At 43.8% G+C, this 27,536-nt stretch overlaps 1 protein-coding gene across 2 annotated transcripts in view; it reads left to right on the top strand.

The window, feature by feature from the left end:
* Positions 1-27,536, top strand: part of IQGAP2 (IQ motif containing GTPase activating protein 2) — a 1,127,142-nt gene that overhangs the window by 610,003 nt on the left and 489,603 nt on the right. For both annotated transcript variants that reach the window (XM_078675224.1, XM_078675225.1), the window contains exon 6: positions 14,274-14,341. In XM_078675224.1, coding sequence (XP_078531350.1) covers positions 14,274-14,341 — 68 coding nt within the window. The remainder of the gene's footprint in view (positions 1-14,273; positions 14,342-27,536) is intronic.

Below are 27,536 nucleotides of genomic sequence, written 5' to 3'. Positions count from 1 at the left end.
ATGGAGTGTGATTGCAGAATTAATAAAATAAACTTATAAAGTCCTTTGGAGGACGGACGTTTATCGACCGTGCTCATAAATGCAACGTTGATAAAACAGACACAACTCCTGTAGAGTTGCAGTCTAGCGTTCACGCTACGTCACTACGTAGCGTGAACGGCGGCTATCTTGAGTTCGCGCGAGTCGGGCGCCGGAGCTGCAGATAGACAGCAGCTTGCTCGGCGCTCTCCGTGAGAGAAAGATATTTAAGAATAAATACATAGAACCTTCACCCTGCCTCCTGTCTTCATTATAGGTAGGTTCGTCAAAAGAAGACGGACTCCTTTATTGATGATCGATTATTGATTCCAAGATTTCATTTCCTTGGTTCACAAAAAGTTCAAACAAATCAGGTTTTCAAATGTACTTCATTAGACCATATAGAGGTCATTATTGGTAGGTTTCAAAAGTGTGCTCCGATGCATTTCGGGCAGAAAGATGCCCTTTGTCAAGGAGCTTTGAAAATACAAATAGAACGCTTTTACGATGCTGAGCGGAGCTCATAAAACAGAATAACATTGAGGTGAATTGTATTAACCGAAGTGTACGGGGGCATGCAAAAATAGTGTTGAGTGCCATGGTATTTTAAGTACCTTATAAGCCATAAAGGATATTGACAAGAGTATGCGGGGCGTGCAAGAATAGTGCTCAGTGCCACAGTGTTTTAAGTACCTTATAAACCATAAGAGGCATTGTTAAACAGGCAGGAGAGTCGGAAAAGCGGGATGGTGATGGGAACATACTTACATTCCATGATCATGGAACGTTGTTTAGCTTCTGAAACGAAAACGCGAAGAAGCGTGTAAATGAGGGTGTGGGACCCGAAGCGATCGGGTTGAAGTTTGACTGTGGATCAGAACGTGCAACTTACTTGGTTAGTAGGTACGGGAAACCGCAGTGAGGTGACTGGTAAGCTGGCGGGAAAGTAGCGGAGTGCGGCGGAGTTGGTGGAAAGGGCACCTCACGGAGTGAGAATCACGTGATGTGTTGATGGTAACAGAAAAGGGACTAGATGGGGATGGTGAGCGGGTCGGCCATATTGAGATGGTGTGAGAGAGGGTGAAATAATGAACAATCTAAATACTCAAGCTATGTAAACAAGATATATATACAAAAGATACAGTGTGGAACACATATGTACCAAAAAGGGTACTACAAGAAACAACTAAGTTCGATTAGGTCATTGAGACCATATGGCTTCATCGCCTGGAGTCTATAAATCCAAGATGTCTCTCGTTGAAGGAGTACTTTATTGTTATCTTTGCCTTCCGTTTTGCGAATGATTTCTAGCACCAGAAACTTCAATTGGGCCACGTTATGGTGAAGTTCATTGAAGTGCATTGCAATGCTTGATTTCTGATTTCTAGTACGGATGTTTGATTTATGTTCGTTTAGGCGAACTTTGATTTTTCTGGTGGTTTTGCCCACATATATCATGCCACAGGGGCATATCAGTAGGGATATAAAGTTGGAAGAATCGCAAGTTGCGTCCACATGTAGTTTGATTGGGAATCCTCTCATGGGGTGACTTATGCTATTGCCTTTAATGACGTTGTTACAGCTGTTGCAGTTGTGGCATGGACGTGTGCCGGTATAATAAACTTGTTCAAAGGTTTTTTTTGACAGGATTTCTTTCAGATTTGCACACCTAGTGTATGCAAAGATTGGTGGATTTTCGAAAAGGTTGCCAAAGTCCGGTTCAGATGACAGTATGCGCCAGTGTTTGAGGATTATACTCTTGTAATGTGTTGCTAGAGGTGGAATATCTAGAGACCAAAACTATTCGGTTTTCAACTTTTTTCGTAGATCCTGTGAGGGCTTCTTGTCGTGAGATGGTTGATGTTTTTTGCATGGCTTCTCTTATGGTCTCTGGTGGATAACCTCTGTTGAGGAACCTTATGGCGATTGTTTCCATTTGGTTTTTGCAGGTTTCAGGGTCTGATACAATCTGTTTTATCCGTAACATCTGACTGAAAGGTAGGTTCCTTTTGAGAGAGTTTTGGTGAAAACTGGTATGTTGTATAGTGTTGTTTCGGTCTGTAGGTTTACGATAAAGATCCGTTGTCAACCCTTTTTCGGTGATTTCAACTAGGACGTCAAGAAAGGTTATTTTGTGTTCATTAATGTTCCATGTGAGGATGATGCGATTGTCTTTGGTATTTAGATCAATCAAGGCTGCTTCTAGATTTTCACGGGTGCCTTTCCAGATAAAGAATAGGTTGTCGATATAACGAACATATAGTTTTAGATTATCTGACCAGTTTTGGTTGGCATAGATGTGGGTAGATTCAAATTCAGCCATGTATATATTGGCGTGGGCCGGTGCTGCGCAGTTGCCCATTGACATTCCGGACATTTGAAGGTACCAGTGTTGGTCGTAAGTAAAATAGCTATGATACAGTGTGAATATCATAAGTTCCATTAGGAACGTTTGCATGGAATTTGTGATGTCGCTATTCAATAGGGCTTTTTCTATTGCTTCAATGCCGCCTCCATGCGGAATAGATGTGTACAGGCTTTTGACGTCGGCAGTGCAAAGGATCAAGTGTTCATCTGTGTTGATATCAATGTCTGAAAGTTTTTTGAGAAATTCAGTGGTGTCTTTAATGTAACTTCTAAGGTTCATGACTATTGGCTGCAGATGTCGATCTAAGAATTTGCCCGTGGGTTCATGGAGGTATCCTCTGGTTGACACAATGGGTCGAAATGGGGGGTCCTTTAAGTCTTTAAGGATTTTGGGAAGCATGGTTAGGGTCGGACTTCTGGGGTGTTCTGAGGCGGCATTGAAGCAATAGAAAAAGCCCTATTGAATAGCGACATCACAAATTCCATGCAAACGTTCCTAATGGAACTTATGATATTCACACTGTATCATAGCTATTTTACTTACGACCAACACTGGTACCTTCAAATGTCCGGAATGTCAATGGGCAACTGCGCAGCACCGACCTACGCCAATAATATACATGGCTGAATTTGAATCTACCCACATCTATTCCAACCAAAACTGGTCAGATAATCTAAAACTATATGTTCGTTATATCGATGACCTATTCTTTATCTGGAAAGGCACCCGTGAAAATCTAGAAGCAGCCTTGATTGATCTAAATACCAAAGACAATCGCATCATCCTCACATGGAACATTAATGAACACAAAATAACCTTTCTTGACGTCCTAGTTGAAATCACCGAAAAAGGCTTGACAACGGATCTTTATCGTAAACCTACAGACCGAAACAACACTGTACATCATACCAGTTTTCACCAAAACTCTCTCAAAAGGAATCTACCTTTCAGTCAGATGTTACGGATAAAACGGATTGTATCAGACCCTGAAAACTGCAAAAACCAAATGGAAACAATCACCATAAGGCTCCTCAACAGAGGTTATCCACCAGAGACCATAAGAGAAGCCATGCAAAAAACATCAACCATCTCACGACAAGAAGCCCTCACAGGATCTACGAAAAAAGTTGAAAACCGAATAGTTTTGGTCTCTAGATATTCCACCTCTAGCAGCACATACAAGAGTATAATCCTCAAACACTGGCGCATACTGTCATCTGAACCGGACTTTGGCAACCTTTTTGAAAATACACCAATCTTTGCATACACTAGGTGTGCAAATCTGAAAGAAATCCTGTCAAAAAAACCCATTGAACAAGTTTCTTATACCGGCACACGTCCATGCCACAACTGCAACAGCTGTAACAACGTCATTAAAGGCAATAGCATAAGTCATCCCATGAGAGGATTCCCAATCAAACTACATGTGGACGCAACTTGCGATTCTACCAACTTGATATACCTACTGAAATGCCCCTGTGGCATTATATATGTGGGCAAAACCACCAGAAAAATCCAAGTTCGCCTAAACTAACATAAATCAAACATCCGTACTAGAAATCGGAAATCAAGCATTGCAATGCACTTTAATGAACTTCACCATAACGTGGCCCAATTGAAGTTTCTGGTGCTAGAAATCATTCGCAAAACGGAAGGCAAAGATAACAATAAAGTACTCCTTCAACGAGAGACATCTTGGATTTATAGACTCCAGGCGATGAAGCCATATGGTCTCAATGACCGAATCGAACTTAGTTGTTTCTTGTAGTGCCCTTTTGGTACATATGTGTTCCACACTGTATCTTTTGTATATATATCTTGTTTACATAGCTTGAGTATTTAGATTGTTCATTATTTCACCCTCTCTCACACCATCTCAATATGGCCGACCCGCTCACCATCCCCATCTAGTCCCTTTTCTGTTACCATCAACACATCACGTGATTCTCACTCCGTGAGGTGCCCTTTCCACCAACTCAGCCGCACTCCGCTACTTTCCCGCCAGCTTACCAGTCACCTCACTGCGGTTTACCGTACCTACTAACCAAGTAAGTGGCACGCTCTGATCCACAGTCAAACTTCAACCCGATCGCTTCGGGTCCCACACCCTCATTTACACGCTTCTTCGCGTTTTCGTTTCAGAAGCTAAACAACGTTCCATGATCATGGAATGTAAGTATGTTCCCTTCACCATCCTGCTTTTCCGACTCTCCTGCCTGTTTAACAATACCTCTTATGGTTTATAAGGTACTTAAAACACTGTGGCACTGAGCACTATTCTTGCACGCCCCGCATACTCTTGTCAATATCCTTTATGGCTTATAAGGTACTTAAAATATCATGGCACTCAACACTATTTTTGCATGCCCCCGTACACTTCGGTTAATACAATTCACCTCAATGTTATTCTGTTTTATGAGCTCCGCTCAGCATCGTAAAAGCGTTCTATTTGTATTTTCAGAGCTCCTTGACAAAGGGCATCTTTCTGCCCGAAATGCATCGGAGCACACTTTTGAAACCTACCAATAATGACCTCTATATGGTCTAATGAAGTACATTTGAAAACCTGATTTGTTTGAACTTTTTGTGAACCAAGGAAATGAAATCTTGGAATAAATAATCGATCATCAATAAAGGAGTCTGTCTTCTTTTGACGAACCAGATCGGAGTGCCCAATCTCAAGGATACGTTTACACTCCCAGTAACGTACTCAACCAGTAATCCATTACGACGTACACGGACGGTTACGCCACTTGTTGGAGCACCCATAACTTAAGAACACTGCCAAAACACACAAAAAAAACTTCTTCTTAAAATAGCTGTGCGCCACGCCTTCTGTCTTTACATTTTCATTATAGGCAGAACACTAACAGTACAGTGGCGACGAGGCTGGGACCCAAGAAAAAGGAGGACCCACAGAAAGAACCGGAAAGGAGGGTGCAACAGTAAAGAGGAAGGGCCCCACGTGCGAGGGAGGCCACCACACCACGGAGAGCGCGGCAGTAGCACCAGGATACTGGCACTGAGGAAGACCAACTGCATCAGGTACCAGAGCAGTACCGGAAAGGGGAAACGCCCCATTTGAACAGATTCCCTGGCGGAACAAAGGAGCGTTGACACAAGAAGTGTAGAGAGCCCCCAAGTGCATCCAGTACAGGGAGAGGAGAGCAGCGCACCGGGCAGCCCCAAGAGCCCGAACACAGCGCCAGAAAAACGCGAGACCATGTGTGCGCAATCGTCTTCGGCGACGGCTTCAATACCATTCCTGCCCAAACCAGGAGAGCCCCTAATGAAGTGGGATGACTGGAGGGAGTATATCCTCAATTATATCGAAGTCTTGGAAGATGAGAATGAAGAAACATTCACGAGTATAAGGAAACGAAGGATGTCACTGCATAACTTAGGCATAGAAGGGATCAGAGTATTCAAGAACCTAGTACCCAAGCCCAGGCAAAGCTCAGATGACGACGTGTTTGCACATGCCATAGAAGAACTCAATGAACACTACCGACCGGCTGTATATGTGTCTATAGATCGCTACAACTTCCAGCAAAGAAAGCAAGAAATGGGAGAATCTGTAGACGAGTATGTCGCGGCATTAAATAAGTTGGCGTCGACGTGCAAATTCGGCGATGAATTCATCAAGGACCAGATTGTGATGCACACGACGAACAAAACGGTGCAAGATAAGCTATGGGCGAGTGGTGACGCCACGCTAAAAGAAGTGATTGCGAGAGTGAAAAAGGCTGAACTGGCAAAGAGATGTGCAGACGCGGCTAAACGAGAACGAGAAGTTGCCGGGGAAAGCGGGACCACAAGGGAAGCAGCAGAAAGGAACCAGAAACTCATGTAACCGCTGTGGCAGTACCGCCCATGAAGCATATGATAAGAAATGTCCAGCGTTCCGAGCCAAGTGCATGTTTTGCGGCATTGTAGGGCATTACGACAAAGTGTGTAGGAGGAAAGCTGGCCGCAACATGGTGAAGTACGTAGACCAAGACCAGGAAGACGCCGACGATGAAGGTCAGGAGGAAGAGGACTCAGTACTATGCATAGAGGATCAAGTGCTGGGGGTGGACATCCGGAGGTCGAACAAACCGCTGCTCGACATGTTAAATAGGAGGAGTACTGATCAGCATTGTGGCGGACTCAGGATCACCATACACGATTGTACAGAGAGCGGTTTGGAACCAGAAGTTCAAGCCTTACTTGGGACCAAGATTGAAACCACCTGACATAAGGCCTGTCTCGTACACAGGAAATCAAATACCAATGGTTGGGTATCGACCGTTAAAATTTGAATTCAGTGGACGGAGTGCGGACTGCAAACTATGTGTGGCAGAGAAGGGCCCATCCGTCCTGGGTTGGATGGATCAGGGAGATCTGGGCATAAAGTTGGACCCGGGTGGAGCCGTACAAGTGTTGATGATGGCACCGGAACAATGGCCGGACTTAGAGAAACTGAAAAGGGACTTCCAAAAGGTGTTTGGCGGGAAAGTGAGGAAGCTGGAAAAGTTCATGCACAGAATAATCCTTAAGAATGACGCCACACCCGTTTCACATAAGGTACGGAACGTCCCCATTGCAGTGAGGGATGCAGTGCAACAGGAATTGTGGGAGCTGGAAAAGAATGGAATAATTGAACCCATAACATGTGCAGAGTGGCTGGCTCCCCTGGTGGTAGTAATGAAGCCCAACGGCAAGGTCCGGCTGTGTGTGTGGACCTGCGCGAACTGAACAAAGGCATTGTGGTGAAGTTCCTGCTACCCCTCATCGAGGAAATGTTAGCCAAGACCAAGGGCATAAAATGGTATTCCACCATTGACTTGACGTCAGCGTATCATCAGATAGCGCTACACCGGGAGAGTAGGAAATTGACATCATTCATAATGCCCTTCGGGTGTTACCAATTCTGCAGGATGCCGTTTGGGCTTGCAGCGGCCGTTTTCCAGAAACTCATGCACTCTCTTTAAAGACTTGGAAGGAGTCCAATACTTCCATGACGATATTCTGGTAATGGGCAGGGACCGAGTTGATCATGACATGAAGTTAACAAAGGTACTGAACGTGCTGGAAGGAAAAGGACTAACTGTGGAATGGGAAAAGTGCCGACTGGGAATGGCTTCGGTCACCTACCTCGGACACGAAATTGGAGAGCAAGGTATCACACCAAAAAGGAATAATGTGAAGGCCATATGTGACGCTCCACCGCCCTCCAGCAAGGAAGAAGTCAGGTCCTTTCTCGGGATGGCAGAGTATTATAGCAAGTTCGTGCAACCCTTTGCCACCAAGACCCATCACATGAGACAACTCACGAGAGACAAGACGACGTTCGCATGGACGGAAGAAACGCAGAAGGAGTTCGACAGCATCAAGAAAGACGTCAGTCAGGCCATACCACTGCAGGGGTATGACCCTATGGGACAAATGATATTGACGACGGATGCCAGTGACAAGGGATTGGGAGCAGTCCTAATGCAAGCAAGGAGCAGCAGAATCACAGAGACATTGAGCTTTGCATCCAGAGCTCTGACGAACATGGAAAAAAAGTTCAGTGTCATCGAAAAGGAAATGCTAGCGGTGTTGTGGGCCATGGGCAAGTTCGCCAGTTCTTGTGGGGCACTCGATTTCAATTGAAAACGGACAATAAACCTTTGGTAAGAGTACTCGCGTCTAGTGGGCATGCTAGTGCCACCCCCAGGATAGCAAAAATGACCCGGAAATTGTTGGAGTATCGTTACGACGTGGAGCACATTCCAGGTAACAAAAACAAGGTGGCAGACTACCTGAGTAGAGCTGTGGCAATGGAGGAAGCCACTGAAGGGTCGGAAATGAGCGAAGAGATGGTTGCAGTGATGGGAGACCTGGAAACAGTAATAAGCAATCAAGAATGGATGGAAGCGTACAGAGAGGACCTGCACATCCAAGAGGTGATGGAACACATAACAGGCGGATGGCCCGAGGAAAAGCATCTACGAGAGAACATAAGGAAGTACTATGAAGTGACCGACGAATTGTCCTTAAATGATAAGGGAGTATTCATTTACAGAGGGGATAAGGTGGTACCCCCGGAGGGGTTAATCCCCAGGCTGTTGGCAATATTGCATGAAGGCCATCTGGGGATTGTAAAGACCAAGCTGAGGGCCAAACAAGGATACTGGTGGCCAGGCATGGACATACAAACGGAAAGATATGTAAGAGTGTGACCAATGCCAGCAAGCTGACAAAACACTCACGACATTGAGACCAGCTTTGGGAAAATTCTCTACCCCGAAGAATCCATGGGAGGAACTCTCCATTGACATATTGGGAACAATACTAGACGATCAAGGGACTCCGAAATACATATGCGCCATTGTGGAAAGATATTCCAAATGGCTTGAAGTGCATGTGCAAGAGGAGATGAGCACGAAGACTATCCTCAAGTTCCTCACAGCGACGTTCCTCAGGGAAGGTATTCCCAAGTCCATATTGAGTGACAACGGTCCTCAATTCACGTCAGTAAAATGGCTGAACTATATGGAGAGAGATGGAATTACATCTAAACACACGTTCATATATCATCCAGCAGGGAATGGACAAGTGGAACGTTTTAACAGAGTGCTAATGGGATCCATCCAGGCAGCCATCATGATGGGTAAGGACTGGGAAAAAGAGATTTCACACATGATTTGGGCTTACTGCATCACACCCACGAGTACCGGATACAGCCCCTTCCAGATCCTGAGAAGCAGAGATCCCTTCACAAAAGACAATGTCGCCTGGAAGGAAAAGACGGTGATAAGTAAATGGTCCCCGGCTGTAGTACAGAATAATTTGGAAAGAGCTCAAAACATCTATACAGAACATTACAACAAAAGGAAGAATGTAAAAGACACATCCTTGGAGGAAGGAGAATGGGTTAGGGTCAAGCTGGCGGTGTTACTGAAGAAAGGTGACAGCAAATACAGCCGACCCTTACAAGTCAAGGAAGTATATGACCCAGCGGCGTTGCTCAGCGATGGGAACATATGGTCCCAGGACCGCATGGCCCGATGTAACAAGATTGTACAATGGTTCCCTGAAGATCGGGAACTGAGGGCGTCAGGCCAAAGCACGCCGGGGAATGACAACATCATTGTATACAACATCATACAAGAAGGAGACACGGAAATGACAGAAATGGAGTTGGAACAAGAAGGCTGCGAAAGCCCCAGAGCAGAGGTACAAGGCAGAGAGGAGAGAGCCTTCCTACAGACCGAGCCAGTGTACTCAAGAAGGTAAAGAGACGGGGTCCACGAAGGTTGACGGGAGAGAACAGACTTCCACCCCAGTAAGACGAACCAGGGGGGCAGAGTGGTTGTGAGACCTGCCAGGTTCAGAGACTATGAGATGGGAGAAGGAAAGTAAATCCCCAAAGACTATCTCTCATTGTGTGATGAAAAGGGGGAGATATGAAGAGTTGCTAAAACAGACACAACTCCTGTAGAGTTGCAGTCTAGCGTTCATGCTACGTCACTACGTAGCGTGAGCGGCGGCCATCTTGAGTTTGCGCGAGTCGGGCGCCGGAGCTGCAGATAGACAGCAGCTTGCTCGGCGCTCTCCGTGAGAGAAAGATAATTAAGAATAAATACATAGAACCTTCACCCTGCCTCCTGTCTTCATTATAGGCAGAACACTAACAGTACACCAAATGTAAACAATATAAACAATCTTGTTCGTGATTGCGAAATGTAAATTCATTAAGCTGATTTTTTTAAATGAAATAACGAAAAACCATTATGTTGGCAAGGTTTAAGGAGTTCCCTACAATGGAAGTGAAAGGGAGAGGGTTAAGAATTGCCAAAAAACACATAGATGTTACCTCTGTAAAACGCATTTAGAGACTCTGGTTCGCATCCTGTTCAATTGTGAGAAAGGAGTATTTATTTGTGGAAAGCGCTAGAACATGTGCAAATCGGATTCGGATGAAATGAATGAGCAAAAAACAATTGACTTGTTTTAGAATGCGTTTATTGGAATTTTAACATGCATACACAGTATGTTATAACAAAAACACAGTTGGCGGCTCCTCCACTAAGGCGGAGGATTGTTACTCTACTAACTTCAATAGGAACACCAAAATGATGATAACGTGACCTTATTATCATTTTATTTTTTCTAATAAAGTGAGTGGCTCTCGGGGCAGGGCGGGGCTAGCCAGAGGAGTGGTTTGCACTCCATAAGTGTGCATGGCAGCTTGGCGGTGCGACATGGTCGGCCAAACAGTCCTACACACTTTGCATCTTCCCCACCAGGCTTGCTTTACACAGCCCGTGAGGAACGTGCAACACCTCCCAGTCCCCGTGTGAGCGCTATGGTTAGGCGCTTAGATTAATCACAACGCTCCGTTGCAGCGTTGCGATTGGCAATGGGGAAGCCCGGGTGCTACCTGCTCCTTCCTGCAGCCGGCGGAGTCAGGAAGAAGAGGATGGAGAAGAGGCGCCGGCCTGCCCAGCTGAGTGTTTTAAAAAAAAATATATTTAGTTCCGGCCCGCATCCACCCCCTACCACCACTGTCGATAGGTAGCAGCCACTACTGCAAAAACAGTCAACAAACTAATGTCAAAGATAGGGTAATCAAACATCTTACAGTATCTTGCTGCATGCATGACAGTTTCCTTTACATAAACCAACAGCAGTTCTTACCTGACAGCTTTATGATTTTGTAGTGTTCACAGGATCTCGCATAGTGGCAGGTCATATGTGCAGGGGAGGTGTTTGCCCCATCAGTGCTATACATCCGCCAATCATGAGGGCCTAATTGAATTATACGCAACTGGAGGGAATATACACTTTACACATCATATAGATAAGATATTAATTCTCTTTTTGCTACAGCATTCCTCTTAGTAATAGTCTGTCTATCCCCCTCTGAGTGTCGTACCATTCTGCCACAAATTGCAATTGGCCTACCCCTGGTAGTATGCATCCAGGTTTGGCACTCTCTGCGCATATGGGCATTGCCGCATGTCCATCTGTACTCCACATCTTTTCTTGGCTCAGACTATGGTGGTGTTAGCGAAAATACGGATTATTCTAACTGAGGCAAAACCACTGAAAACGACAAAGAAATTTAATTCTCCACCTTGCATGCGTGTAGAAAATCAATACTGAAAAATGAGTAAAGTTGAACCATCCAGCCCTGTAAAATTGTGCTTGGTTAGTTAAAGAATGGTAGAATCATTAAACATTGTGACTTTGAGATAATTTAATAATTGATTATCTTATATTTCTAACAAAGATGTGAAAATGAAACATGAAAACTTAGCATTTCTTAGCCGAGTGACTTGACAACATATATCTGTGCAAAGCTTTCATGTTAGATGTTAGAGCTTTGACATTTTTAGTATAGAAGTCTATTCTATAATTTTGAGATTTATGAAAATGATTTTAGTCAAAGGATTTGTAAAAATATTTTACAAGTTGCTACTTTTGAGAATTTAGTAGTAGGCCTTAATCGCAGTTGCACTTTTATGTGCATTAATCACTGACAAATATTACAGAATACTTAAATATGATCTATTTGAGTGATCATCTTATGGTTTTTAAGATAAACCGGGAGTTTTACACTCAGTGAAGTATGTGTTTTTAATAGATGTTTAAATAGGCTTTTCTCTTAAGGCTGTGTTTTTTCCATGGACTGCTGCAATGAACTTTGACACGTTTTCAAATGTTGCTTATTTGTTCCGATCATGCTAAATTCCTTAAAGAACAAACCGGGAATTTTTTCCTTTATTCTCCTTTGTGTCGATTTCATTTAAACCTAACCTTTTGACCGCATCCATGCACAGTAGCATTATTAAAGCTTTGTGCCGACAAACCTGTGAGGATACAGTGTACTGTTCTTTCTTACAAATCGCATGGGAAAATATCCCGGTGCATCAATTTATACCTGCTAAACGGAAGTGGGATAAAATGATCACTCTACAGTGGATTGACAACAACGTCATGATGGCAAATATGCACTATAAAGACTACTGGATTTAGGAGGTGGCGGCTCCCGTTCTCCACTCTCTCTCCCTTACCTGTTTTGGCTTCCTGATGTTTCTGTTGGCTATGCTCTTGTTAAGGACTGAGGCTGTTGCCATCGTTCCATCACTTCCATGACTATCCTGATTGCCGAACTATCTCATTTTTGCCATTTCCTTATATTAATGAACTTATTTGCTGGACTGTTAGGAGCTTTCTTGGTGAAATGTCATACTTTAACTTTAGTTAAACTCTCCATTCCCCTTTGCCTATACTTCTAGACTTTCCCCTAGCAGACTTTAACTTGAATCCTCTGTACCTTTGAGAGATTTTAATTGAACCATCCTCTTACCTTGGAAACCATTCTTTGCATTCTAACATTTAATTTGACTACATATTTGGATTGTTGCTGTATGCATGACAGAATTGCTAAAAATTTCACTTGTATTAATTTTGAATCTCTAATACAATAATTCATTTATTTTAGAATTTGTTGTGTCGTTTATTTGAGATTTAATGTTCTTCCTTAGAAATTGTGCTTGGGAGTTGGCTACCATTTAATGGTCCTCATTGGGTATACCAACAGAGGGTTTCCCTAGATTTTCACCCCTTACTATGATGAAGAAAGGCCCATCAGAGGACCAATGCCTCTGTTGTAAAGTATAGCATATCGATTTGAAATGTAGAACTCCTATGGGCCCAGTGCTAGACAACCATCTAAAAAGTGCCCACAGTGCCACCATTTCAATGCCTTACTTGTGTGGCGTGCAATTAGGTACATACAATGCTGGAAAATATTCAGACATCTGGGTAGCACCAACATTTTGGTCAACACAATTCTACTTGTCAAGGATAGGAGTGCTGTGATCCCATTCTTTCCTAGATAGAGAAGCAATTTATCAGAATTGAGTTCTAGCGATCTCTTTTGTGCATGTGTCACCATTATTCACAAATATCGAAAAGTATCTATTTCCCATGATATCCCTGTATCTGGGATTTGCTCCACGGGATGGTCTCCTCGGTGCTCCCAATGGGAAGAGCACCAATTATTGTTTGTTCACCCAGAGCCTGGCTTGTTATTCAAAGAGGGTTATTTCAGTCACGAGTGTTTGCAAGAATGCTGAGGGCTAAGATAAGTACACCAGCATGTAGTCTGCATACTTGCTTATGTGGGCCACTTAAGGTCACCCAGTTATCCATCCCCATGTGCAGCTGACAGACCAATGGCTCCATTGCTAGAGCAAACAACAAAAGACATTAAAGGGCGTTCTTGCTGAATGCAGCGCTCTCCTACCCTTTCTGCAGATATATCATCAGTCATGACTCTGGCCTAAGGTTTTTTGTACAACAAGGATGTCATCTTAAAAAATATCGGGCAGAATTCATTGCCTTTATGGCAGCAAAGAGGTATCACCATTCTACAGTGTCAAACGCTTTCTCTGTATCCAGTAACAAGAGCCAGCTCTCGCTTGCTGGACTCATCTCCTGTAAGGTGAGCCAATCGTCTAATATTTGTATAAAGCCATTTTGACCTGAATGTACCAAGCCTGTGATTTCTTTGGACAGTCTCATTGCTATGATTTTCCCACTTCTTGTATTGCCTGTATTAAGTAGGGAGCGAAGTCGGTGTGACACCTGTCTGTTGGATTTTGCCAGGTTTTAAAAGTAATATGATAGCTGCATCACGTAGTGATTTGGGCAGTTATTTTAGTTTTCATGGAAAAACAGGCCAGCTTGCATACCAGTAGTGAAAATGTAAGTTGTTTCAAAACTAATTGGTTAATCAGCATTTCAAAGTAGTTTATATGGTTTGTTTTTAAACTGGAATAAACATGTTAAACAAAAATGTTCATTTATAGATTATGGAATTAACCTATTTTTATTTTTTGATTTGCAGTTTATATCTGTTCAAACTGGGAATCGCACCACAGATACAGGATTTATTGGGCAAAGTAGATTTTACAGGTAAAAAGTGCATAATATAATATGTGTTTGTGTGTTGTAAAATTGACGTGTTGAAAGTTTTTTAGAGCTTAGAGACAGGTGCTGCCTTTACATGCAAACCCTTGCTGACTTGCTGATTACATTGCACTTTGCAATGCCCCGTTACTTGCTGCTTTTCTGAAAACAAAATGCATTTCGGGTAAATGAAAATGTATATATTGCTTTGTCTTGGTTTTTCTTTTTGCAAACCTTTAGTAACCTCTGAGTCTGCTCCTGATTCTAACCTCTTTAGTTGATTCTAACCTCTTGGGCCTCTTGAGTTGTGCACTGGAATTAATTAATCGAGGAGCAGATTATATAGCAGGGTTCACAGTTATGGCGTGAAAAGACAAATTATGCGGCATAATATGGCAGTATTAATAAACTATTTTGTCCTGTTCGCAGGTCTTGTTATGTTATATGCATTTATAGAGCGCGATGGGTATCCGAGGGTGTCCTGGCGCATAGTTCAACAGTCGAGATAGCATAATAGATAAAGATACTGCCTGGGCAAAGTTTACAGCCCAGTAGTAGTTTGCCAACTGAATTCAGTATTGTACCACTATAATGTGAACAGTCAACTTTTTCAACTGGTCTTCACTTGTGCGGCATGCATGGGGCACTTTCGTTTTTGAAAGTTTTGATAAGGATTTAGCTAGAAACAACAAAACGTTATTCAAACCTGCAAACTATGCATCATATGGCACTTTATGGGGAAGTGTGGTAAATCTGATACTATGCGGAAAGCACCACAGCTCCAGAATCGCATCATTCCAGCGACCCCAGATCAAACATTCCTCTTTAAGGCTGTGAAGTAAGCCTGTGTCTTCCATTAGGCGACATTCAGATTCAGTTTCAATGACCACACGTACATTTCCAAAGAGGAATACACAGTGACAAAGCCAATAGATTTGGATGCGTGTCCAGATTTTTACTTTTTTTTATTTAATGCGATTCTATAGAGCGCAAACTTTACCCGAAGGTGTCAGAGCGCTTTACATAAGAACCAGTTGCAAAACATAAGGACTAAGGATTACATGCGTTACATAAAAGATACAAACAGAAAAAATTGCAAATGTTCAAGATGTAAAGTCACACAAGGAAGAGATACAAACAGAAAGAACAATTGCAAATGTACAAATAGTAAAGTCACTCAAGGAAGAGATACTCTAAGAGTCACATAGGAATAGTAGAGAGTACAAAGGTCTATTGCATATACTAGTGATTAGAGTTATCTTTATATACAGAAAAGCAGAGTTCCATTAAGTGGGGTCGGAGGGGGGATGCAGTCACAGCACCAAGGGAGGGTGGGAGGGATACACGGGTATGGAGAAAAGGCAAATCAGAAAAGGGAAGAAACATTTGAGGATCGTGAAGGGGGAAACAAGGGAAAAGGGTTAAAGGACGAGGGAATGGGCGGGTCAGGGTCCAGAGAAAAGCGGCAGAGAGCAGCAGCAAAATGGCGGCCAGGACAAAAGAAAAAGTAAAGAAGTCCAGGAGAGTCGGCGGCATAGTTTCTTTCATTCGAATGTGCTGCAGGGCTGCTGCCTGCATCTGGTGTTCTCACAGCCCTGCTGCTTTGTTTTGCGGAGGGGTGTGTGTGTCCCAAGGGCCGCTCCGCACAGGCCCTCTGTACTGGCCCAGAATTGCGGGGGCTGCCGCAGACGTGGGGCGGCCGGGGAGCGCGGCCAGGGCTCACCTTTCTCGTCAAGGGCTGCATGGTGATCCTGCAGGTCTGGGAGAACCATAAATCCCTGGTGTGGAGAGGAGCCTCTGGCGCTGCTCTGGCCCCCGGGGGCTGTGGCCCCAGGTGTCCGATGCCTTATAGAAGTACCCTGTCCGCTGGATGACATCTGCAGAGCCGGAGAATAGCTGCAGCGGCGGCCGGCGGGGAGACCCGGAGGCGCGGGCGGCCACAGGCGCCATTTTGTGCAGTGCTGCGCCGGACGCCCCACGCTGGTAATGGAGCGCTGGTGGGCTGCGCGAAGCCCCGGGCGGCTGCTGAGCGGGGCCTCCATGGTGAGGACACGGTCAGCTCTTTACATGAGAACCAGAGGTTACACATTTTGAGGCATGGAGAGATTAAGTGTCAGATTTAGATCTCAGCGGACGGGCTTCTCCGTTACAATGGTGATGGATATCCCGTCGGGCCGTCTGCCAAAATATGAATCCCATTATATCCTAAAGGATTTATATTTCGGCGGACAGATATCCATCACCGTTGTGAGGGAGTAACCCGTCTGCTGAAATCTAAGGCCCTGAGCGACTTGCCCAGAATCACAGGATGGTGCCCTGAGGCTGTACTCTAACCCGGATACCCATTTCCAAGGTCGGCAGCTTTAGCCATTAGGCCACATCTCTCCTCAACAGCTTTGTTAGTGAGAATGGTTGAGCAAAATCAATAGGTTTCCTGCCGCAGGCATGACTTATTAGGCTTACCTGAGGGATGGCTCTGCGGTGACTGGTTCCAAAGTCAGTGAGGTAGCTTGGATTGCAACATGTGTGTAACCTGAATGTTTCAGACTCTGATCAGTTTTGGGCTAATCCGCCTTGTCACTGTCAGATAGGTATGACATGCAGGTCACATGTTGAAATGCATGAAAAAGGCAGAAGGACCGATGACGTCGACTTCATGGTACGAATAGATGAGGCTCAGTATTCCACCTATAGGCGCTGTTAGAACCTTATGTGACCACTGACCGAAAACTTCCCAGATTCTGTCGATGTATTTCAGTGTCAACAATCTGTGCACTGGCCGTCAAGTAAATGTATTTAGCCTTCAGTTAAGGGAGCAGGTGACCCAACTATGCTCATATTAAAGGAGAATGGTCACTGATCTGAACGCTCACGGCTGGAAAAATGTGGTTTGTCTGAGGACATGAGGCCGATCCCGCGTTTTATCCGGTGCCTAATTTGTAAAAAAAAAAAAAAAAAAAGTATTTACCCAGATCTGATAAGTATCATTTTCACGGGTGGCAGTTTTCGACCTGCGACACCAGACATGATGCCGCATTGCTTTCTCGTAGATTCAGTCTTTTAAATCATTCCATTTATTTTATTCACAGTATCAGTACTGTTTTTCTTTTCATCTCATTCATTACCTGCGGGGTGCAGATATCTCTTTGTGTATTATAGTCCTGTCCAATTATTTTCTCTAGGTGAACGTAGCTACGTGTTGCTTCATAATTCATCATTTTATAAAACTTTTGGAGCGTGGAAAACACCACTGGTTCAGACAGAAAAGGTCATCAAGATCTCAGCAGTACATAATTCATTCTTGCAAATTCCTGTGTCGAGTCAAACGAAGTAGAGATATGGTCTGTAGAGTATTCGTGCCCAGGCCAGGTGGTCCCTGGTAATCTATTCCCGCAGTGAATAAGGCGCTTGCTGTCACCCCCTCTAGAAATATTGTTTTTTTGTTAATCTATCCACAAAAGCTGCAAACTGAAGGGAGGTAGATGTATGCTTTAGGGATAGTAATTTACCTTTAGTAATTATGCTGCTCTGGTCCAGTAACTAATTGGCATTCACATCATCCAACCTTCATTCCTATCTCTCATTTACATATACAACCTCCATTCTCAGTTTATCCCTAGCCCCCAGTGTAGGTGTTATGTTTGAATTGCATGTCTGAAATACAGGAATGAGGAGCAAAGCCACGGTGCAGCCACATACCTGACCTCTCATTGTTGTAAAAGTAACAAGCATTGGCATAGCCAATAGGTCTCGCTTTTGGGACCTTACACGTGTTTAGTTATACAGCACAATATCCTTGGTGCAACAACAAGTGATGCATGGCTAAACACTTATAAGGTCCCAAAGGCGAGACCGATTGGCTATGCCAATGCTTGTTTTTCATCCTACTTAAAGCCCTGCCCTTCTCCAAGTTTGCACAGCACTCTGTGAGGTCCTGCGTCGCTGGGTGTGTTGTATCAAACTTAATTCAAGACTTGACTCAAGAAAGAATCAAGGCCAATCCGGAGGGTGAAGTATGTGGTGAGCCCCAGAGTGCGGGAGTACGCTGTTGCAATGCCATTGAGAAAAGTGTCAGAGCTGGCCGAGGTGACTAAGAATGGCAAGCACGCTCTGTTCTGCCTGTTTACATCGCTTTACATTTAATCTTCAGGAAGGCAACTTTAAAATGAGGGCTGTGCGGCAAATTGAAGTAAGATGTTTGTGGTGTCAGATTGAATCTCGGTTTGTTTTTCATATTTATTAAAGTCTGTTACTCTGAACTCGATGGAACAGTGGTTCTGTTTGCTGTGTTTATATGTAACTGTTTTTCATTCGCAGATTTATATGAGCGGGGTACAGCCTTCCTGTTTGAAATGCGCCTGGCATAATTCTTTAAAAAAAATATTCATGGCAGTCTACAAAAGGTTAATACACCGAGAAAGTAGATCTTTGTGTTGGCGAAAGGAGGGCAGCTCCAGGGGTTTCATTGATATTCCTGGCGGGTCTTGAGAAAGCACCACACACCGAAGTACTTGCTTAAGGCACTAGCTCAGTAGATAGAATAAACTTTAAAACCATGAGCCGGGTTGCAGTGTTGGAAACGTTAAGTGCTGCTGCTGGGAATTCCAGTTGACCGGGGTTGTACTGGATACAATCGTGACGTGTGAGGTCTGCGACCGTTAAATATATGTCATACAGAAACAAGCAATGCACAGTAGATAGAAAAAAGTTTAAAACCACAAGCCAGGTTGCAGTGTTGGAAACGTTAAGTGCTGCTGCTGGGAATTCCAGTTGACCGGGGTTGCACTGGATACAATCGTGACGTGTGAGGTCTGCAACAGTAAAATATAGGTCATACAGAAAAAAGCAATGGCCGCGCTGCTGTGAAAGTGACAAGGCTGTGCCGCCGGGAAAGTGAAAGTAATGGCCAGCGATGCAGAGGAAGAGATAAGAAAGGCAGATGGCGGCTGCACGCAAGCTTGCACACAAGCTTGAGGCCAGGAAAAGCTTGTGGGTAGCACTCTGAAAAACCCCTTACTAAAAGTCGAGCAAGCAGCGCATGTGCTGCTCTAGGCTCGACCTAAAACGGCACCACTTAGGATCACGTCCCAAGTACACCTCACTTGTGCATTGATTGTTGGCTTTCTACCCCTCTCTCCAGAACTACTCTGCCACTTGTTGCTTGTCATGCAGAAAGAACTTGCGCATAATTGGACTAAAGGAAGTCATGTCACCTTGCTGCCTCGTCCCCTCTTAGTCTCCAGTCAACAGTCTTAGAGACCTTCTAAGGTTAGCTGGTGCTCTCTAGAACAAATGATGGACAGAATTCAGAACAATGTCATACATTCACCCCAGTACGGACAACTGGGCCTAAACCATCATTTTTGTGCTTGGCAAGCCATTCCAGTTTGAACCCAGCCATACGCAAATCAGTCTTGCCCCTGCGCCTAATGGGAACAGTCCAGCCCGAACTGTCAGGCCAGGTTCTCCCTGGACTAGAAACAAGCATCCTAGGACCGGTGTTCGGGGTTTCACCCCTCATCCGCTAGGTTAGCTTGATTCCACAGGCATGAAGGAGCAGCTACAAAGCGTACCCATCCACGTTTGCAACCCCTTCTTCTAGAGGAAACACACTTGAACTTAAGAGTCCAATAAAAATAGCATAACAAGTTGTAATGTTACCAGTTATATGATTGCATTTGTAGAACAGTTTTGATTCAAAGGTTTCATCTGTGTTTGCTTCTCACTACAGCCTCCATTCCATCTCTTGGCTGCACAATCACTCTCTTTTTAGTCAAACACCCCTCTCATCTTGGTCTTGCTTTAGACCATTTTCTCCTAAAGCTAGCATTTGTTCCTTTGTTTTTATTGTTCCAGACTCACTAGATTCTGATCCTGATCCTGATCCTGAGCAGCGATATAAACTCATGGACACCCCTTGCTGGTCTCCAATCCTCCCTTCAGATACTTAACCCCCACTGAGGACTTTCTTCCTGTGTGTACAAGTAAAGGGTGGAGACATCGAGGAAATGTTTCTGTTCAGGCCAGAAATCTAATCAGTCATTGATTACCTTTCTCACATGGTGCTCATACGAATCCACTCCGACAAAACCCATACTCTCTTCTAAATGTAACAAGGTGATGGATGGAATGCTTGAATTAATCGCAGCCACTGGTAATAACTCCTGGGACACATTCCATCCCATCCTTTTTCACTCACTGTCACCTCAGTTTAGACCCAGCCATATGCAAATCATCTTGACTCGAGTAGAAACATTCCAGCCAAACTGCCAGATCAGGTTCTACCTAAACCGAAATACAAGCAACCCAGTTTCTACCTGATTGGAGCTCCATAGGTGGAACCGGTATTCCCAGACGTGGGTCCCATTCACACCGTGTAACTTGAACCAAGCTGTATCTGGCTGCTGAGCCCATAACTAGCGAAAAACGGTCCTGAGTTGCTTGTGTTGGCAGTTCGGGTTGGCCTGTTCCCATTGGACCAGGATCAAGGCTGATTTGCATATGAATAGATTCAAACTCAGGTGACATGGAGTGCAAAATAACGATGGACTTGGATGCGACCTGAGTAATTACAAGGGGATGAGATTAATTAATGCAGCATGTTTGTATGCTTCAAGAAATATTCAAGACCACTTGGAATTCAGAAAGGAAGTAAAGACCTGGCTCTTTCCAGATGCTGCAGTTTCGCATCGACCTATAAAGAGATTTAATTGCTCACACGAGAATGTATGGACATAAGATGACGAGGAACCAAATCCACCCAAGAATCTGAGCCAGTCCCCCGACAAGTATGGTGGGCACAACCAAATTTACAACCAACTCTCACTTTGCTTCATTCCACTCCAAGTATATGTGAAGCTACACGATTGCAGTGACATGAGAATTGCCTCTCACACCTACTCTAAAACACTTCCGACATAGGCCACACTCATGACCCACAATCTTCCAACCAGCCACAATGACAGAATTCTCATGCACTGTATCCCACACTCCTTTTCACTCTTTTTTTGTTTACATTTTTTTTATTTACATTTTCCATATTTTCAGCATACAACATGAACAATGCATAGGTATATAGTTGCTTGCAAATGCTACAATGTCCAGTACAAAACTATATCAAGACAGGTGAGTTGTTCAGCAGGGTACTGAGAGAAGACTCGTGACAGCGTCTGAATAGTGGGCGTATCAATTCCCCAGAGTCTGACCACTGGACAGCTTGTAGGCATTTCAGACATGGTCCATCGTAGGCCAAACTGTGGACATAGGGTGCAACAAAATGAGGACAACTTAATCCAAGGAGGGGTAAGGGAGATCCATGAGACCTGCTGCCGTATCTGGTATAACAGAGCGAGCCAGCCCTATCAGGGCCCAGTGACAGCGGGATTATGAAGAGGGGCCATGTATCTCTGGAAGTCAGCGCTACGCCACCCCTTTAGCTAGGGAGTGTGAGCTCCGGGTGTCAGTCCCGGCACACTCCTTTTCACTCATTACTTAAGCGCAAACTCTGATGACGGGATTAAAAAATCATCGAGGTCATTACGCAAAACACATCCCACACAGGCCACATGCAATTGAACACCACAAAGCACATCCTACAGTGTGCTACCAATAGCCATCTGCACCTTTTCAGGGGGTTGACTTGATATATAAATTCAAATATAGTACAACATGAAAGGTGGCTCAAGATTGCCACATTATAATGATGGAAGGAAACTCGTAGAATAAAAGCTCTAAGCGTACCACCTTTTAAAAAATATAAATACAAATCTTCAGTAAGCTGCGAGATATTTTTATAAGTGCGTACTATTATAGTGTTATAGTGTTAAAAGTACCTTTGAGACTCACAGAAATATCACCATGAGCTCATGGTCACAGATGGGGCTACTCCGGTGAGCACACTGGCATCCTTTCGGACACACACATTTGTATCTCTAGATCAAGCCTCCTTCCTTGCAGCAGAAGAAGAATGTGAAAGTGTTGCGATGCTTGTATTAGTGCAGATAAGTACCTAAGCATGGCAGCAAGCTAGATTTAGATTTTACCTCATGTTTCTCCAAGTATTAAATAAAAGGGGGTTCATAGAGTGAGATCTCTTGATTTTAGAGGTATTGTTATTGTTTGTTTTTGTGCATGTGCACTTAAGTAACTAGTTGCATTGTACCACAGAAAGCCCATATTATGCCATGGAGCAGCAGAACCACTCTTTTTTTACATGGACAAGTGAAAGTGCAGCACTGATTACAAAACACACTTCTGTGACCTTCCAATGTACGCCACTATATGCTTCGGACTTTGGTTAACCAAAATTCGCACATTCTCTTCATCATTACTTAGTATGCCAGTGGGGATTCAATATACCAGAATTATGCCCCCGTCGCTTACTGCAACACTCCTCCTCATTTGTACTCCACACCATGCCTCAGAAGCTATATTTACAACAATGCTCACTCGCTCCCTATTAATAACCACGCCTATTTCCCAACAAACCGCTCCCATGCAGGTTTATCTCTGACTAAATTTGCAATGAACATTGACCTACAGTGATTACCAATGTGTCGCCATCCACATCTTGTTCTGTCCATGGCAAAAGCAGGTGTAGCTATATCTAGACACATCTTCCCTTTTTCAACCATCTCAGAAGAATGGATCGATCTCCATTACACCACCACACTGGCTGCACTGCTCATAGAGGATACCACCTTCATCCAGGCATCCATGTCTCCCACACTTGCAGAATTGGTCACCCTCCACATACCTCTCCTAATCACAAGTACCATGCCTTTCTTGTCATCCTCCCTTATTCTCGAGTATTCTCCCTAACACACTGGCAGCTACACTAAGATACTGTGCTGTCAATCCCCCTTCTTAGATTAAATCTTCATTTGATGACCTAAACTTCATTCTAGACCCATTGCCGCTTCCCTCCACTCCGTGGATCATCATTACACTTCTTAACCTCATCTTTTAAAAACAAGCAATAGAGTTTGCTCAACTCCACTCCGAGCACTCACTCATTGATGCTAGTTCCTGATCCTCTCGCACACATAGAAATTGCTCATTTTGATATCAGACGGGATATCCTACTCCCATCCAACCATCTGACTCTCACTCTCTGATTATCCGGAGATGCACATGATGGCAAATATTCCCCCTTCTCCCAATCAGCCACCAACATGCCATCACTGGAAGAACTTCTGTGGGTTCGATACCACTCTAGCCCATCTCTCATCTCTACTTTCTACAACTTCTTTAATTATCTTTTTCAGTCCGTTTTTAAGGACAGTGTGTTCCCTTCTCCGTTACAAGAGACTTAGTGATGCTTGAACCATTTTTGCCCTGTCTGGATGATAAACTCCATCTCCCACAAGAACGCAAGCATTGCATGTTCATCCCTCCCAATGTCTGTCTTCACTGTCTAATTTGCCTAAAATATCACTATCGTCATACTTGTCTCACTTGTCAACAACATTTACACCTCTGTAGTTCTCCATCTTACATTGCCAGGCTCTATCGCTAGTGAAGTTGATTCCCATACTCAGGTCCATCTTTCCATCTTGCACGCTCTCTTAACCTTCCAGGCTCTCGTATAGTAAAACTAGCGCTGTTCTAACCGTATTAAAGACTCTATGATAGCCTCATTTCCCACCTTCCACTTCTCCAATGCAAATGACCTGCTGCCCTTCTGCATTAGTCTCTCTTCCTGTCCAGTGTGGTATGCATTCCCTACATCCACCAAAAGCACCTTCTCTCATGTGTCCAGTGTAATCACCTCCACTCATCATAACAACGTATCAAACTTCCTTATCCGCATAATTGGCATAGCTGACCACCCAACATGATTCAACTGCGGTACTCGATTAATGTTCATCAAACTCTCCTCCAGTTCTTTCTTCTCACCACACATCCCTGCCTGTTTGAATATACCAGGTTTTCTCCCCTCTAGTCTACTGCTGTGCATGATATGTTTTCCTCTTGTTGCTTCTCTTATCACTTCATGCTGTTTACATCCAAATCTTTTTTTGTTCCCCAGCTCTTTTACTGCCCTTCAGTCCCATCCAACAAGCTTCCTAATAGGTAAACGCCACAGGATGGCTCTCCACTCTTTCATGCTCACCTAATCCAAAACTGAAGTGCCTAACTTCGCCACCACCAGTGCCCTTCGGTCCCTTTTTCCCCGTGTGTCTGATAACTTCATGTCTGCCCACTCTTCAATGAAACATAGCATTTTACTCAGCCATAATGAATGATTCATGGCTAACATTGCCCCTGCAGTATCATAGCTGCTACTAACTTACGCAGAATCCACCACCATCTTCCTATCCACACAGTACACCCCCTAATCCAAAAGAGTGTGGTCTGAAATACTTGCCTTGAAGGAGGGAGGGAGTCCTCATCCCAGGGTGGTCTTGAATTTTAAAGAAAAGGGGACTTAGGCAGTACCCGGCTATATACTCTAGTGATGAGGAAAATCAACTGCTCTAATGGCCTTTTAGCCAACCTACCTCAGCGCACCAGCACATCACTAGATAAGATCCTGAACTTCCCCATAGGTGTCTTCTATATTCTCCTCAGACAAACATCAGCCTTCCTCTTCTGACATCAGACAGGCTGGATCCACGCAAAAGATAGGATTTGATGTAAATTGATTACTCTAGTGTTTAATACCCTGCACAGAGCCACTTTAATTTATCCTATTCTAGGACAATACATCAAATGACATTCACTGTTGCACTTCATGTGGCGGAGAAAGCACCGCAGGGAAATCTTAGCTAACATAAATACAAACCAAACATGCATTGGTGAAGGGCACGCTGACCTCTTGCTGCATCTTGGCACTGAAAAACAGATGTTTATCATTACCCAACTCAGTGGTGATCATTGTATTGACTGTAGAAGGATGAAAGACTAGTGCATCTGAAGGATTTGAATCTGCTGCTGAGAACTAAGACACGAATCTCGGGAGTGGGTGTCTTAGTCCACAAAGCCACCTGACCCGGCTCATTTTCTTCCTGAGTTTGCTGCTCTGCCACAGTTTTGAATTAATAGAATAACAAGTACACAAAGTTTGTCTCAGATCCCTCGGCCCGAGCTGCTGAATGTCAGGGTTGCCAAATACCAAGGCTGTCTGTCCTTGCTTCCACCTCATGCCTATTTCATCCACCAACCCATCCTCTCTACCCCCTTTATCTCACTCTTCAAGTTCTTTCTCATCCTTACTTTCTCCCTTTCTAACTGCCTTTGTCATTCTCTTCCTCCTCCTTTCCCTCTGTTCCACCTTTCTCTCTCTTGTACTGGGTCGAAGTATGATGAATTAAAAATAAGTCCCAGTACCCAGAAATTAGTTTTGGTGGTCCCACCTGCAACCACATGCTCAGATTAAGCACTACTCTTCTCACTCATTGCCACGTTCCTGTGTTGTATTTGTTGAGTCAGAAAAGCAGTATCCTGTTTGAGCAAGAAGAGGGGGGCCGCAACACAGATGTAAAACCAGATTCTGTAGCATGCTTGCATGTCGTGTGTGTTAATTCATCAAATTTGAGTTGCTGGAGAATGCAGTAGTTAAATCGAGGTTAAATATTATAATTTACATACATATCCTGTTCACCTGTTCCTTTGCTGTTTGCCATCCTCCTTGCATATTAAAAAGCAGTTCTTGTTTCGTGATGTACACTCGCCTCTAACCGCAACGCCTTTCTTTAGTTGACAAATGGGCTGTGTGTTTAAGTCTGTCTTTGTAGCAAGGATGGGCAATCCTGTTTCTGATGTTGGATATTTGACACATTGATCTTACATTCATTACACCGTGCCGTTTTGTAGTTACTGAAACATACATCGAGCTTATGCAAGAGGTAATAACCCATTCATATTCCAGCAGGGTGCTGTATGTGTGCATTATTTTCATTAATACCTTGACAGTTTTTCTTTTTTAAGTTCAGTAAAATTTTATTAAAATAAACAAAATTGTCATTACAAAGAGTGGAGTGAATACATTATCATCAAAAAGGATAATAAACTAGGGCATTACAGTAAATATCATAAGATAATGAATGCAGGGGGAAAAAGAAAAAAGAAAATAAAAAGTAGATGAGGCTGTAAAATGCAAAATATACACTGGAGGAGGCTTGGTAACATGGGAGACATTGCGAATAAAAACAGAGATTTAAAAGCTAGAGAAAAAAAAAAGGAACCAAAGGCAACTCAGGGAGGTTTCGAAACCTCTTGCTGAAATGGGGGTAAGTGAGAGGAACGTTTGGCACAAACATCCAGGTAAAGGGTAATAGGAAGCCATAACTCATGTCTTTTTGGGGCCAGGGCGAGGGGATAAACAAATGCAGTATCCAATCTATGATTATAACATACGTTAAACCACCAAGCTTTGAAAGTAATACCCTTCGAATTTTTCCAATTAACAGTAATCTGTTGAAACGCAACAGCTAATAACAAGTCAATAATATGAACATTTGCTTCAACTTCGGTCCAGGAGGAAGAGAGAGAACCAAGGAAGAGATCAGTAAGAGAAAAGGGGATAGAAGTCTGAAAAATAGAATTGATTTGGTCCCATACCTTGGTCCAAAATGCGTGCGTGAGAGGACATAGAAAAAGCATATGAAAAAGCGTGGCATTGGGGGCAGAACAAGACCAGCAGAGGTCCGGAACCAAAGGGAATCTTTTGTGAAGAAGAGATGGCGTGTAGAGGAGTCTATTATACATGAAGAAGAGTGTTTGTGTGAGAGATGCAGCTCTAGAGGATTTGCGGAGCTTAATCCATATTTTATCCCAAAGAGAGGTAGGCCAAGATACGGCGAGATCAGATTCCCACTGCTCTTCCGCTGTGGTTTTAGGCCGAGGCGAGGAAGGGTTATGAAGGGAATGATAGATGGAAGATGCGGAGGGATTGGAGCGCAATTGGAGATGCAGAGAGGAAGTAGGAGTATCAGAGAGCGCAGGTGGAGACGAGTGAGAAAGGGAGTCATATACAGACATAACCGCAATCTTGAGTAAGATGTATTTGTGAAGAAAGGAGGAAGGGAGGGAGAAGGTTCGGTGAAGATCAGGAAAAGGTATGAAGACAGATCCAGTAAAGAGCTGGGAAACCCAAATTAAACCTCGCTGCCTCCAAGTTTTCCAGTAAAAAGGCTTCTGGTTAATAAGAATACTATCATTATACCAAATAGTGGTGGAGAGAAGTTCATTAGGAGAG

This window comes from Lissotriton helveticus, chromosome 2_1, assembly GCF_964261635.1.
Source record: "Lissotriton helveticus chromosome 2_1, aLisHel1.1, whole genome shotgun sequence".
NCBI lineage: Eukaryota > Metazoa > Chordata > Amphibia > Caudata > Salamandridae > Lissotriton > Lissotriton helveticus.
The sequence above is the reverse complement of the archived record's forward strand: the minus strand, read 5'-3'. Positions and strand labels throughout refer to the sequence as shown.